This window comes from Coturnix japonica, chromosome 3, assembly GCF_001577835.2.
Source record: "Coturnix japonica isolate 7356 chromosome 3, Coturnix japonica 2.1, whole genome shotgun sequence".
Classification (NCBI taxonomy): Eukaryota; Metazoa; Chordata; class Aves; order Galliformes; family Phasianidae; genus Coturnix; species Coturnix japonica.
The window spans coordinates 32,649,072-32,662,255 of record NC_029518.1 but is presented as its reverse complement, the minus strand read 5'-3'; the positions used below and the strand labels follow the sequence as shown (position 1 = coordinate 32,662,255).

Here is a 13,184-nt window from a genome sequence, read left to right as displayed (position 1 = left end):
TGAAAGTTGGCTTTTGTAATGAACCCATCTTTGGTTGCAGGTCCATTTTCTCTGCCAAATCTATATTTTCTTATTTAACTATTTGAATTATGGTAATTATTGTGTGGTTTGTTTTTTGGGTTTTTTTTATTTTTTTTTTTTTAATTTCTGTTATTTGGGTGTTTATTTTGTCATCTGTAATAGGATATGATAACTTTTCAGCTGATTACAGGCTTGTCCTTGCTCATCAGCTTAGGAAGAGCTAAAAAGTCCTACTGCCAGAAAAGTGTAGGTTGTTGTAATCTAATGGTTGCAGCGTGTCGCTTGTGTCTCTGTGTAGGAGATTATCTCAAATCACCCAAATAAAATTAATCACTTCAGGCTGGGCCGTGCGTTTCACTTACTTTCTAGGGCTGGCTTGTTTAGTGATATTCGGGGGCCTGAGCATCTCATTTCATTGTGGTTGTAGGAAAACAGGGAATGTAACTTAAAATACATTATAGCTTTAAACTAATGTGGAAACATACACCCTTTGTCCTCATGCATTTATCTTCAATACAGTAAAATTTTCTCAATTGAGATATGATCTACTAGTTTGAGGAGGAAACTAGCATCCAAATTCTCCTTTGGTGGTTCTCCCTGAAGCCATTGGCTTCACTTTCAGCTATTGACCCAATATCTACATTTGTAAAACAGAAATGTTGCAATGAGTTTTGAGGATTAAGTGAAACATGAGAATCGGTTAGATGGGTGCTGTGCTGTTTGAATGCAAGTGATCATCAGTACTTCCCTTTTGAGAATAGCTGTAGCACTGAGAATTTTTGTTAGTGTTATGTCTCCTTTCCTTAAAGTCAGTTGGAAAGAACATTGTTCCATACAGCTGGATGCTACTAGTACGATGTGCTGACATACTGAGAGACCTTAAGAGATCTTTTGTTTTGTCATCTTAGTCTTGCTTTTGTGCTTTTGTTTCAAGAGCATGTATGCAATCAGGTAGCAACACAATTAGAAATTTCAGAGAAACAATAGGGGGAAAAAATAAAAAAGGCTAAGTAAAATGTATAATCCTGTCTTAGACATGAATTCCACGTAGAGGAAATATCACGACTCTGTGCAACAAAATGCTGAAAATGATCAGCAAGTGATGCAACTTTTGGGTTCGTAGTAGCATAAGATGTTTATTTTTCAGATATTACAAAACTGCCATTGAGAACTGCCACTCAGTTTATTGTCAGAAGATAAAGGCACATTACCTCTGTTCATAATACATATAAGTGAATGCCATTTATGTGTGTATACTGGAAACTATATATAGAGACAATAAATATAGTCTCCAGTACAAATAGGAGATTTCTAGAAATAGATCTAGCCTATTGCTATGTTTTGCAGTTTTTTGTTTCCCTGCCTGGAAATTTTATTTCATCTGAGAAATCCAGCTCATTAGAAGATGTAGCTGTGATCTGAAACTTTAAATGAAATGAAATTTTAAATTTATCCTTGTAGATCAGCTTTTTTGCTAATGCAAGTCTTCACGAACATGACAAGATTGGAATGAGTTGGCTGTAATGTACGGGCTGTGTGCAGATTCAAGTACATAAGCTTTTACACAGCCAGCAGTATCTGTTGGATACTGCATGCTCACAAGTGTATCATTACAACAGAAGCACAATTAGGTCAGCTGTTCCAGATCTAGCCAATACATTGCGTATGGAATGTTTAGAACTTGTTTGAGGAATGCTGAGCAACATCCTATACTCATACACCTGTGGATTTTTATTTTTTTTTTTTAATTTTTTTCCTGTTCACAGCTTTCACACAATTCATCTGGATAAAGAAAGGCTTAAGCTTCCACCTTTCTTTCTTTCTTTACAGAAAGAAGACTGTTCCACAGTGCCTGGGTCCTGGGTAAGAACTCTAGGCAAGACAGAGTTCCCACATATTGCTTTTAAAACCCGTAGGTTTCTGCAGTGGAATTGTACTTTGGATTGAAAAATGAACTTTCTTTTACAATGTGAATTTTTAACATGATATTCAGGTTCTTATCAACAGCTTTTTACCATCTTACATTTATACCAAAAATTCTCTCTTGCTTGCTCTTCTAATGAATGATCAAATTTTCAGTTCTGATCGCTCATGGATTTTTGTTGTTTGTTTGTTTGTTTTGGTTTATTGCTTGTTTTGGTTTGGTTGGCCTGTTCAAATTTCCTTTCTTATTGGTGGAAATGTGCTGTGTGTTATGTTTCTTGGATAAAACTCAGGATTTAAAAAAATAAATAAATAAATAAAATCTCACGAGTATTTTAACTTCATGCTGTAGGAAAGGCAATAATCTAATGAAACTAGCCTGAGAGCATCTAGAATGATTCTGGAAGCATATAAATATGGATTTTGTTGTTTTTGAACCAAATAAGTTTGGGATCAATGCAGTATGCAGTTCTCTCGGCATTCATAGCAAAGTCTTCTATGTCCATATAAGTCTTTTGTGTTTCTATGTGAGAAACTGGATATAATTGTAATACTTACATAACAAGATAACAGTACGTTAGTAAGACTGAAATAGACAGTTTTCCTGATGTCACTGAGACATGGTATTAGAGCTTGAAGTCAAGACACTTTAGTTCATCAAAACATTTTTGTTTCTTTTCTTCAGTTCCTTAATCGTGACACTTGGCTGTCTTCTTAGAAAAAAATAAACAAAAACACTTTTCTTGAAGAAACTTTCATGATCTACAGAGTAAATTATCTTGTATATATACAATGTATAAATACTGCTGATTTCTAGGCTCATTTTGCATTTCAGAATTAAAGGGCTACCACATTTTCTTGTGAAAAATTTAATCTAATCTGAATAAACTAGGTTTTAATGCAGTCAACTCTTGAGATCAGCTGTCATCTTCAGAACCACTTAATACTGTGTTTAATCCTGCTGGCTTCAGTGTGTTTTTTGTTTTGTTTTGTTTTTTTAATTGCAATAATAAATTTTCCAATTCGATTTGAATTGGAAAACTGTATCTGTTGCATAACTGTTGGTAGACTATTCTTTCAGTTTTAAAATTGGATCCTAAGAGAGTTACAGTCTGGGGAAACTGGATTTTTTCACAAATAACTTAAAACAGTTGTGTGGCCTTAGAAATCCTGGCATTATATTTCTTCTGATAGTCTTGTCTTTTGAAGAATTTATAGGTCTTAATTCTGTGTTTGTGGATGACTGACAGTGGAGATATTAGGTGATGAACTGCAGAGATAATAGAATATTCATCTTTTATAATGAAGATCTTCAACAAAACTGCTGCCACTACAAACACTAAGCTATTAACAGAAATGGAGTGTATCATAAGCAGTCTGTAAAGTAAATATCTTTAACAGTTTTTCCTTGTTATAATATCGTTTGTTAACACGTCTATGTTAACTCCTTCACTATTCATCAAAAATCTTTTTCTTTTTTTATATATTCTGTTTTTACATTTCTATTCAAAGCTTGTTTGGGAGAACAAGTTGAAATACATGAGTTTCAGATCAAAGTGCAATTTCAGAACATTCAGACAGTATAGAAGACTTAGTTTTGATAAAGTAGATTCAAGATCGCACCGTATTTGTTTTAAGTGCCTTTCTAGCACTTTTCTAGCTGCTGCTTTTTAATTTTGAGATTGTTCTAGAACACCTCGAAAACTAAGATAAGCGTGAAATTTTAATCATATGTTTAAAATCAATTTTGTGCAGAAACTATTTTCTGAGTATTAATAATATATTTTATAAATAGTTTACAAATAGTCTTATAGTCTTTATAAATAGTTTTATAAAATTATATATTTTATAAATAGTCACTACCTGGAAGTTACAACTTCCTTTTCCAGAAAGAATATTAGCTTTTATACACCAGTAGGACAAGATAAAAACATCATTTTTCTGAAACAAATAAAGGCAATTAGTTAATCAGGTATTGTATGTTTATTTGTAGGTTTCTTTTCAAAACCTGTGAAATCTGAATACTTGAAAGATTCTCTATGAAATAAGCCTACAGTCTCATGATTAAGTTTGCTTTCATGAAAACATAAAAAGTCACTGAACAGTTTAGCCATAACCAATTTCAAAACCTGTCATCTGACAAACTTAATCTAAATGCTTGAAGTGCTATTGCTTGTGACTAATATCCCAAATTAAAAACAAAAAACAGCGAAGAGTACTAAAAAGTAAATGGATATAACTAGGAAAAAAAAATCTTGGAAGACTTAGTATTGTAACATCACTTCAGGTCTATATACTGTTCAACATTCTGAATAATCACTAGTGGCTGTTTTGGGACTGTTTCTTGTTTCGATATCTTTTTATAAAGCTCATACTCATTGCATTTAGTAGTTTTGTAGGTATTTTTTGTTGTTGTTGATATTTAAGAATGTAAGAATTACTGTTGTATTTAAGGTTCACAATTTCTCCACTCATTAAACTGAAGGCAGGATCAGATGTTTGAGAAAAAGAGATTAAAAATGTGAAAGCTGTAAATCACAGAATAACCATTCCAGACAAGAAACTTTTCTAACTTCACTCATTCACAGTTTGTCACTTGGCAGAGGAGAGTCAAATTTTAGGTGGGAGGAGAGTTCTCTCCTAATTTTCTCTTCTTTCTTTCCTAAGAACCTGAATGGAAAGAAGCATTATTACTCTCCATTTTGAGATTAGTTTCTTTCAAAAAGTAAACATTAAATATGTACAGCATTTCTTATTTTTATTTTATTATTAATGTGTATATTTTGAAATCCAGTTAGTCGGAAGTATTTGAGTCTGTTATTCACAGTTCCATCCCTTTGAAGAAATGCTTAACATATTTCCAGATAAGAGAATTAAAGTGTTGCAATGTCCTTTCCAATATCATAGGTGTGTATCAATGTGTACATATACACTTAAAGCACTTGTACTCAGTGGTACTTGGTTAGGGTATGAGGGGAGAGAGTTGTTTCCGGAATTTGCTTTTTCCAACTGTAATTGCAGTCTGAAACATGCTCATGATGATGAAGAAAGTTTCATACTGAAACAAGTCATTTTCCTCAACAGTTTTCTTCTGCTGTAAGATACATCTTTTAAAAATGATACCTATTTTTAATGGCTTGTCGCTCTGAAGCTCTGGAATACCAGTACTCTTTGTCAAAATCTTTTATGTGTAATAGTAATAAGTACTATCTTGTTTGAGTTTATTATATTTTCCTTTTCTCTTAAAGGATGATTTGGAAGTGAAATCTGAGGAGCGTGCCAGTGTCATCCAGCAACTTGAGCAAACTATTGAGGATCTGAGGACTAAAATTGCAGAACTAGAGAAACAGTTCCCTGCTACAGAAGTACAGACTACTGAGAGGGAGCATGAAAATGAGCATGTCCGTACTGCCTGCAGGGAATCCAGTAGTGTGACTCTTCAAACAAATGGAAAGGAGACTGTGCCCAGGACTGTGTCACAAGCAAGATCTGTACAAACGTCACCAACAGAAGATTATTCAACGCACACAATGCCTTCAGCCAACACACTGCCACTGCACCCTTCACCACTGCACTTGGAAAGCAGCAAAAGTAAAGAGCCATCTGAGAAATTGCAAGATCTAGAATTACAGCCTACATTTTGTTCTGAAATCTCCTTAATTCTGTCACCGAAGTTAATCTCGGTGCCACTGGATGCAAGCCAATCAGTACAGACTGCTTCACAGTCACCTCTTCCAGGACCCAAAGCTAATTTGTCCCTTGCATTTGAAGGCGAGACTGAATTTTCTGCTCCTCATCAATCAATAGGTATTAGAAATGTGACTTGTATTGAACATTCCCTTTCTTTACCCACAGAGCCAACGTGTAGCATTCCCTCATCACTACTGGCCACTGAACTCACTGCTCCTGTACCTGGGGTACATGGCTCTTCCGTCACTGCTCCCATGCCTGTGGCAGGAGTACCACTCCCACCACCCCTGCCTGGTTCAGGACTCCCTCTGCCTTTTGCTGGCCCAGCAGTACCACACCAGGACCACTCTTTGCCTGGTGTAACGATAGCACCCCAGCAGCTGCTGCCACTACCACCACCTCCTCCTCCTCCTCCTTTGCCAAGTGAGGAGATACCAGTGTTGCCTCCAGCTCCCCCTCTCCCATGTACTGGTGTTCCACCACCTCTACCACCAACTCTGCCAGGAGCAGGAGTCCCACACCCTTCTTCTGGTTGGAGCATCCCACCACCACCACCTTTATCTGCCGCTGGTATCCCTCCTCCACCTCCTCTGCCTGGCCTAGGAATGCCACCTCCACTCACAGCACCACCTCTATCTGGAGTGGGAGTGGTACCACTTCCTCCACCTCTGCCTCCATTTCCTCCTCCACTATCATCCTTGCCTGGTGCAGGTGCCCCTTTATCACAGCCACCTCCCCCGCCTCCTCTACCTGGTGCGGGAGTCCCTCCTCCACCACCTCCTCCACCACCTCCTCTACCTGGTGCAGGAGTCCCTCCTCCACCACCTCCTCTACCTGGTGCGGGAGTCCCTCCTCCCCCGCCTCCTCCACCACCTCCTCTACCTGGTGTGGGAGTCCCTCCTCCCCCACCTCCTCCACCACCTCCTCTACTGGTGTGGAGTCCTCCTCCCCACTCCTCCACCACCTCCTCTACCTGGTGCGGGAGTCCCTCCTCCCCCGCCTCCTCCACCACCTCCTCTACCTGGTGCAGGCGTCCCTCCTCCACCACCTCCTTTGCCTGGTGTGGGAATCCCTCCTCTGCCACCTCCTCTACCTGGTGTGGGCGTCCCTCCTCCGCCACCTCCTCTACCTGGGTGGGGGGTGCCACAGGCAGCCTCATCACATTTGCCTGGAGAAGTGACACCCCTTCCACCACCAGCTCAAGGCAGTGCCTATGCAGCCGTTCCACAAGTTGGTGGATTTCTTCCTCCACCATTACCATCTGGTTTATTTGCAATGGGTATAAATCAGGAGAAAGGGAGCAGGAAACACGTGATAGAGCCTTCTCGACCAATGAAGCCTCTTTATTGGACAAGAATTCAGCTCCACAGTAAAAGGTAAGTTCTATAATTGTGAAGATTGTGCTTTTACAGTCTTTCTAGCATCACACTATGAACAAAAGAATTTATTTTCCGCTATGCAGATTTCTAAGAGAGACTTAGAACAAGTTGAGTACTTAAACTGGGTGTCTATACCATTTATAAGCACACAAACTCCGAGTAATGTTATGTACTCATGAAAGCTCATTTAGGGCAGTGTTTTCAGATGTCCTGTGGTGTTGCGTATCGTATCTTGATCAGAAATCCTAGGGTGGTTGTATACCACTAACCTTTCCATTAACTGCTTTTTAGCATTGTACTTGTGATTTCCCCACTCAGTTTTTAAGATAGAGTTGATCTTTCTCTTAAGGAAGTAAATAAACTTTGATAGTGTCTTTTCTCTAGATGAGTATATACTGAACAGGTTTTATTCTTCTCTTTTCTTTGTCCTGTGACCTAGAAATATTTCTCATCACATTGTACATCTAGCACACGGTCAAAAGACAGGGTTGGTTTTTTTTAGCTTTTAAAAAATTTATTTATTTATTTATTTATTTATTTTTCCTTGTTGGTAGCATGGCTCTATAAATCTCTTGTAGCTTTTATCTGTTGATATAATACTGAAATACTTGGGTTTGGTCATTGATGGTTTTCATTTGTTTGTACAGTTCTTAGTCATAAAAAAAAACTCTTTCCTTATCAGTCTTTTCTTTGTCTCTTCTACTGTTTCTTCTACTTTTTAATGATGAACATCTGTCTTAAGATTCTTCTTGCAACTGTCACACAGGCAGTCTGCTGATAGCTGTAAATTTCTACTTCTGTGTGTGTGTGCCTGTGTATTTTATAACCTATTTTTATTTGTGTATTGAAGTGGAAAGTATAAACAATTCTGACAAATTTCCTGTGTGAACAAAGAAATATTGGGAAGAATGAACAGTATATCTTATCAAAATGCTGCTAGTACAAGTCAGGCAACAACCTGTAAAATGTTGCTATCTTATTTTCTTCATTCCACCATTTATTATTTTAGTTTGACACTGCCCTACATAGGTCTTTTGCTTAACTTTAGAGATTCTAGTGCTTCACTTGTGTGGGAAAAAATTGAAGAGCCTTCCATAGATTATCATGAATTTGAAGAACTATTTTCTAAAACAGCTGTTAAAGAGAGGAAGAAACCTATTTCGGACACCATTACAAAAACAAAGACCAAACAAGTGAGTACTTAATTTCAGATATTTTCTAGCCTGGCTTTTACGTAAAAGATTTTTTGCATGCAGCTGAGATTTTTGTTTTGTGTTGTTTGCTTGAAATTTTTACCACGTATATATGCTGTATAGAAATAGAAGGAAAAAAAAAAAGAAGGGTGCTTTTCAAAGCTGTTTGTTGAAGAATGATGATTTTGCTTAATTAATTGTTTTGAAGTTTATATATATATATATATATATATATATATATAATATTTATATGTTTATATATATATTAAATATATAAAATATTAAATATATTGTATATATATATATATAAAAAACTTTGCTTTATCCACTTTAAAAGATACAGATATGATGCTTGGAATTGACTCCACATGTGCAATACTTAAATGAGTATATGCATTATTTTGAAGGATTTTATAAATGAAAGAAATGAATGTATATTACCATGATTTCAGAGGAAAGTGATATTTAAGAATCTAATTCCTGATGTTATATTAGCAATAATAGTTCTAAGCTTACACTGTGTTTACATATAGTGAATATAAAGCTTATGCATACTAAAAATGAAAAACACAGTCAGGAAAATATAATAATCAGACTGATTTATTTTTTATTTTTTATTTTTTTTGAAGTAGTGTTCAAAAGACCCACAGCATATATTAAATGTAAAATTTAAAACTTGAGGTAAAAGAATTGCAACTGAATATGTACTTGACTAGGTAGAGGCTCTAACCTTCTTGACTTTGAAATGCCTGACCAAATTTTGGTGATATGACGGGTAATTAATTCACAATGAAAATTTCAAGCTATAGAGGAGATTCTTATTCCTGTTATTCTGTTGAATGCTAAACAATGTTTAAAATTCTTGTTCTATCTCTCATCTTTACTGTTCTGCTTTTCTGAACTCAACTGGGATCCTACTGGTTATGGATACATTCCCCCCTCACATACTTTTTACCGTGCTAGCAATGTGCCGCAGGCTATAGAAAAAGTACTGAAACTCAAATGGGTATGGTAGGGTGCTGTGGCACAAACAAGGGATAAAAAGAGACAGAAATTATAAGTAAACATTGCATGGGGATTTTAATACTAGCAGTACATATTTTTCTTGAAGTGAGAAAATACTTAACAATAAATAAAATGTAGATAAAACTAACTGAAAATGACTGGCTGATCTTAATTTATTTGAAAATCAGTTGTATATCGCAGAAATTTTCACACAGAATTTAAGGCAGTCTAAGTGGCTGCCATGTTTTAGATCAAATATTCATATGGGCAACTTAAATTGACAAAAGAGAATCTTGTGTGTTTTTCTTCCTCCATCTAAATAGATGCTTTGTCAAAGAAAGACAAATTACCTGATAGAGAAGTATGATTTGTTACATGATAGTACCTGAGGGAAATAGATCAACCAATAGATAACCAAATGTGCTAGAAACTGCACAAGAAGGCATCAGAGGGTTTCATTAGAATTACAATTTTAGCTGGCATGTGTTGCAGATGGCTAAGTTCAGTGTTTGTGTGTGCCTAGAGTCTGGGCTTTTCATAGCACCGAAGTGAGAAAAATTAAAGTAGTATACGAGAAGTATGCTCTATGTACATACTCTAAGTAGTTTGGAACTCAGGCCTTCATTCTGAATTCTTCATTTGTACTGCAATAAACACTTTGGTAATGAAGTCCGTTCATGTTTAGCGGAAGAAACGGTTCTTTGGAGAAAGCATGATTGTAATTCCACAAGTATGTTTTTATAGAAAGCACCAAGCACTGTTTAAGTGGTTACTGACTTGCGTGGATTCTGTGATAGTTATGGGTATTGTAAAGATCTTACAAATGGTGTTTCTGTAGTGATTTTTACAGGGATGTGTTATGCAAAGCAGATGTGTTCTGTCACCTGTTGAACTGCAGGAGAACATTGTAAACCAGTATCTGTAAAGCTTACTGTGCTTCTCTCCAGAAAATTTCTAGTTTGGCATTTTTTTCCTCTTTACATTGCTGTGTGGGTATGCTAAACGGATGTATTTCTATTAAACATTGGATGCAAAATGAAAGCTTAAACTGGAAATAGTTGTCAGATAAAAATATCCAGATAACTTTCAAAAGCATAAAATATTTGGTACTCTGTAAACATCTGATTTTAATAATGATGTTTTTATTGTAAGCTGAAATAAGAATATATTTACAGAAGAGGCCACACTGAGGGGAGAAAAAGATTTTAGCTAATCTGAAGAAAAATTTGATAGATTGTGGTTGGTTTAGTAAGTGAAATATTTTGCAGTAGACTGCTGTTCTGTATACTGTTGCTTATGCTATATAACATACAGTATATGCACCTATTTACTTGTGTATGTGTATATGGACCATTTACAAATGCTCATGGCAAACACCTTCTAAAGTGATAAATTTATCTATATTATTGTGGGAGACTGAAGTTTTTGTTTCCTTTCTTTTTCAGTTACAAGTAGAGTTAATTTTGCCCCAGCCAAGTATTGTTTCTAACTTCTTTCCCCATTAGTATAACCATCTGTAAATAGCTGAAGAAAATATAAATCAACAATTCTTTTAAAAAAAAAAAAATGGAGTTTGGCACTTAGCTCTGAATGAAGGCCACATTAAAATCCATCCTACCACAGTTAAAAAAAAAAAAAGGGAAAAAGTGAAGGGTTAATATTTATGAATGCAATTGTTTTTATTCTTACTGTCTCTTATTTGGTGCTATGAAAAAAAAGCTGTGATTTACTTTTCTCTGATAATACATATATGTCAAATTCTCAGCTGCTGTAAATGTGTGCAGACTTGCTCAATGGGAATGCCTACTTAATCTTCAAAGGAAGTCCTTTATGGGCTATATTAAAGGTGGAGCTGCCATTACTGCATATTAAAGTGGTCTGGCTTTTGTTATAAGTCCATGTTGTTATAACTTTGCCAAAAGTTAGCTCTTTAGGCTGCAAATTTTGTTTTTTTCTTCAAATGTTGGGTGTCAACTTCATTTTGCCTATTTTAAAAAAGAATGCAAAGTCTGTTTTTGCTCATGCCTACATAGTTTTGAGCACTTGAAATATGGAAAATTTTTATCAGGCATGTCTTCTGTTAGCTCCGTAAAACATTCCTCAAAATTTGCCAGTCTACAAGCTATATGAAATACCAGTTTGTGTTGCTCAGAAGAGCCTGCAAGTATAATTCGGAAGACTTTTTTCCTAATCTTTTAATGGTAGGTTGGAAAATAGGGAACATGAGGAGGTTAAGGTGAATACCTGAGATGGGACTGAAGAAATGAGATATGACTGATAGTAACATAGATTATATCAGGTATGATTCTGTGTCATCTCTTACTCTGTCTAAGTAATTTCTCTCAGAAACCTACTGTGAGCCCAGAGCATTGCCCGTATGGGTGTCAGCAAATAGTTTACTCCATCAGACCTATAGCACTTGACCCAATCAGTGGATGAAAAATTGATTTTTGGAGTGTTGTTCAGCCATGTCTTGTAGTTACAATATTGATTTTTGTTACGTTAATGAAAACTATTTTTCATAGGCTCTTTCACATATCTTTTGCAGAGTGTGTGTTACGCATACAGTTGGTAATGATGCTCTTTGTCTACTTAGTAAATGGAACTGTTACCTGAGTAAAAATGCTCTTATTGGTTTTTGCAGCACTTTAAAAAAAAAAAAAAAAGTTAGTGAAGAATGAAAACAATCTCTTGATTAAGGCCAAGTTCTAATGAATGATGGTAAACACATCCAATGTGGATTCCTGGAAAAAATAGATTAAGGGGAAAAGTGTATAATCAGAAAATCTTGATATCGCTATCAGTGCAGTACATTGACAGAAGGGACTGAATTGAGTTGCATAGATTACTTTCCTAGCTCTTTAACCATCAACTTGGAAACCTTTCTGATGATCGGTATTTTTGGAAAATAATGTACATTTAACTGCAGAGAACTTTTCAAGGGCAGACCATATGTTTACAATCCATCATGTAAATGAAAGAAAAATGTTAAAGATATTCTCATATGGAAGGTCCACCATTAATCTATTGAAATTAAGATTTTAATCTCTCACTTCCGCCCCAGAAAGTAAATAATAGGTTACTTAAGTTTCATTTTGTTTCAAAAGCCTTAGATGCAAACAAGATGCATCAATAGAAGTGTTTTGTTAATGATTTCAGCATTTTTGAATTTCTAAGTTGAACACAAAGACTCCATGGTAATAGAATACTAGGAGTGAAATGCCACATAAAATGAGTATAAATTGGTAAATACAGTTAATGTCATATTGAGTTAACAGATAAAAGATTATTCACATTTATTCATTAATGAGGAAGGACATCAAGGGAAAAATAATATTCCAAAAAGGAGAATTAGTTCCCTCTGCAAGTAGATGAGGCACTGTATTAAGAAGTTTTCTGTATCCATGTTTATTGATCTATTAGCTATGTCATTGGCTCAACTGTTTCTTGCTTTCTTGTGCACTCTTCATAGACAGAATTGGTGTACTGCTCCTCTCACAGAGGATTTTTAGCTTTCTTAACCATAATTTTTATAAATGCACTATTAATGATGTCCTGAAGTTATTTATGAAATGAATATCTCATTTGTTTTGCTTGTAATTATTTACTTTTTTTTTTATATCAGGTGGTCTTTGAATGATTTTTGCTTTTTATCTCTCACTCTGTTCTTTACACAACTTGTTGCGTGTTTTCATTATTATTTGTTTTATTCGTATAATAACTTCAAAATTCTTCATTGTAAAAACAACTTTACCATGTCTCTCTACCTGTTCAGGCTTCCAAGGTTGATGTTATCTTTTATCTACACGGGTTTCTCATTCTTTCTTCCTCCTACTTCTTTTATTCAGATTATATATTTGTAGGTTTAAAAACAAATGTGAGCTTGTCGTCTGATGTCGTAATCTCTTCTTGTGACAAAAGTGCTCTGGAAGTTTCTATACTTGGTATATATCATGAGTACAGAATGGTTCAG

General features: G+C 35.5%; 1 protein-coding gene across 1 annotated transcript in view; it reads left to right on the top strand.

Annotated features, from left to right (window-relative positions):
* The window catches only part of FMN2 (formin 2), a 133,077-nt gene that overhangs the window by 38,509 nt on the left and 81,384 nt on the right, over positions 1–13,184 (top strand). Inside the window, 4 exon segments of the mRNA XM_015857765.2 lie at positions 1,852–1,884; positions 5,193–6,583; positions 6,585–7,010; positions 8,062–8,206. Of these exon segments, the coding sequence (XP_015713251.1) occupies positions 1,852–1,884; positions 5,193–6,583; positions 6,585–7,010; positions 8,062–8,206 (1,995 nt within the window).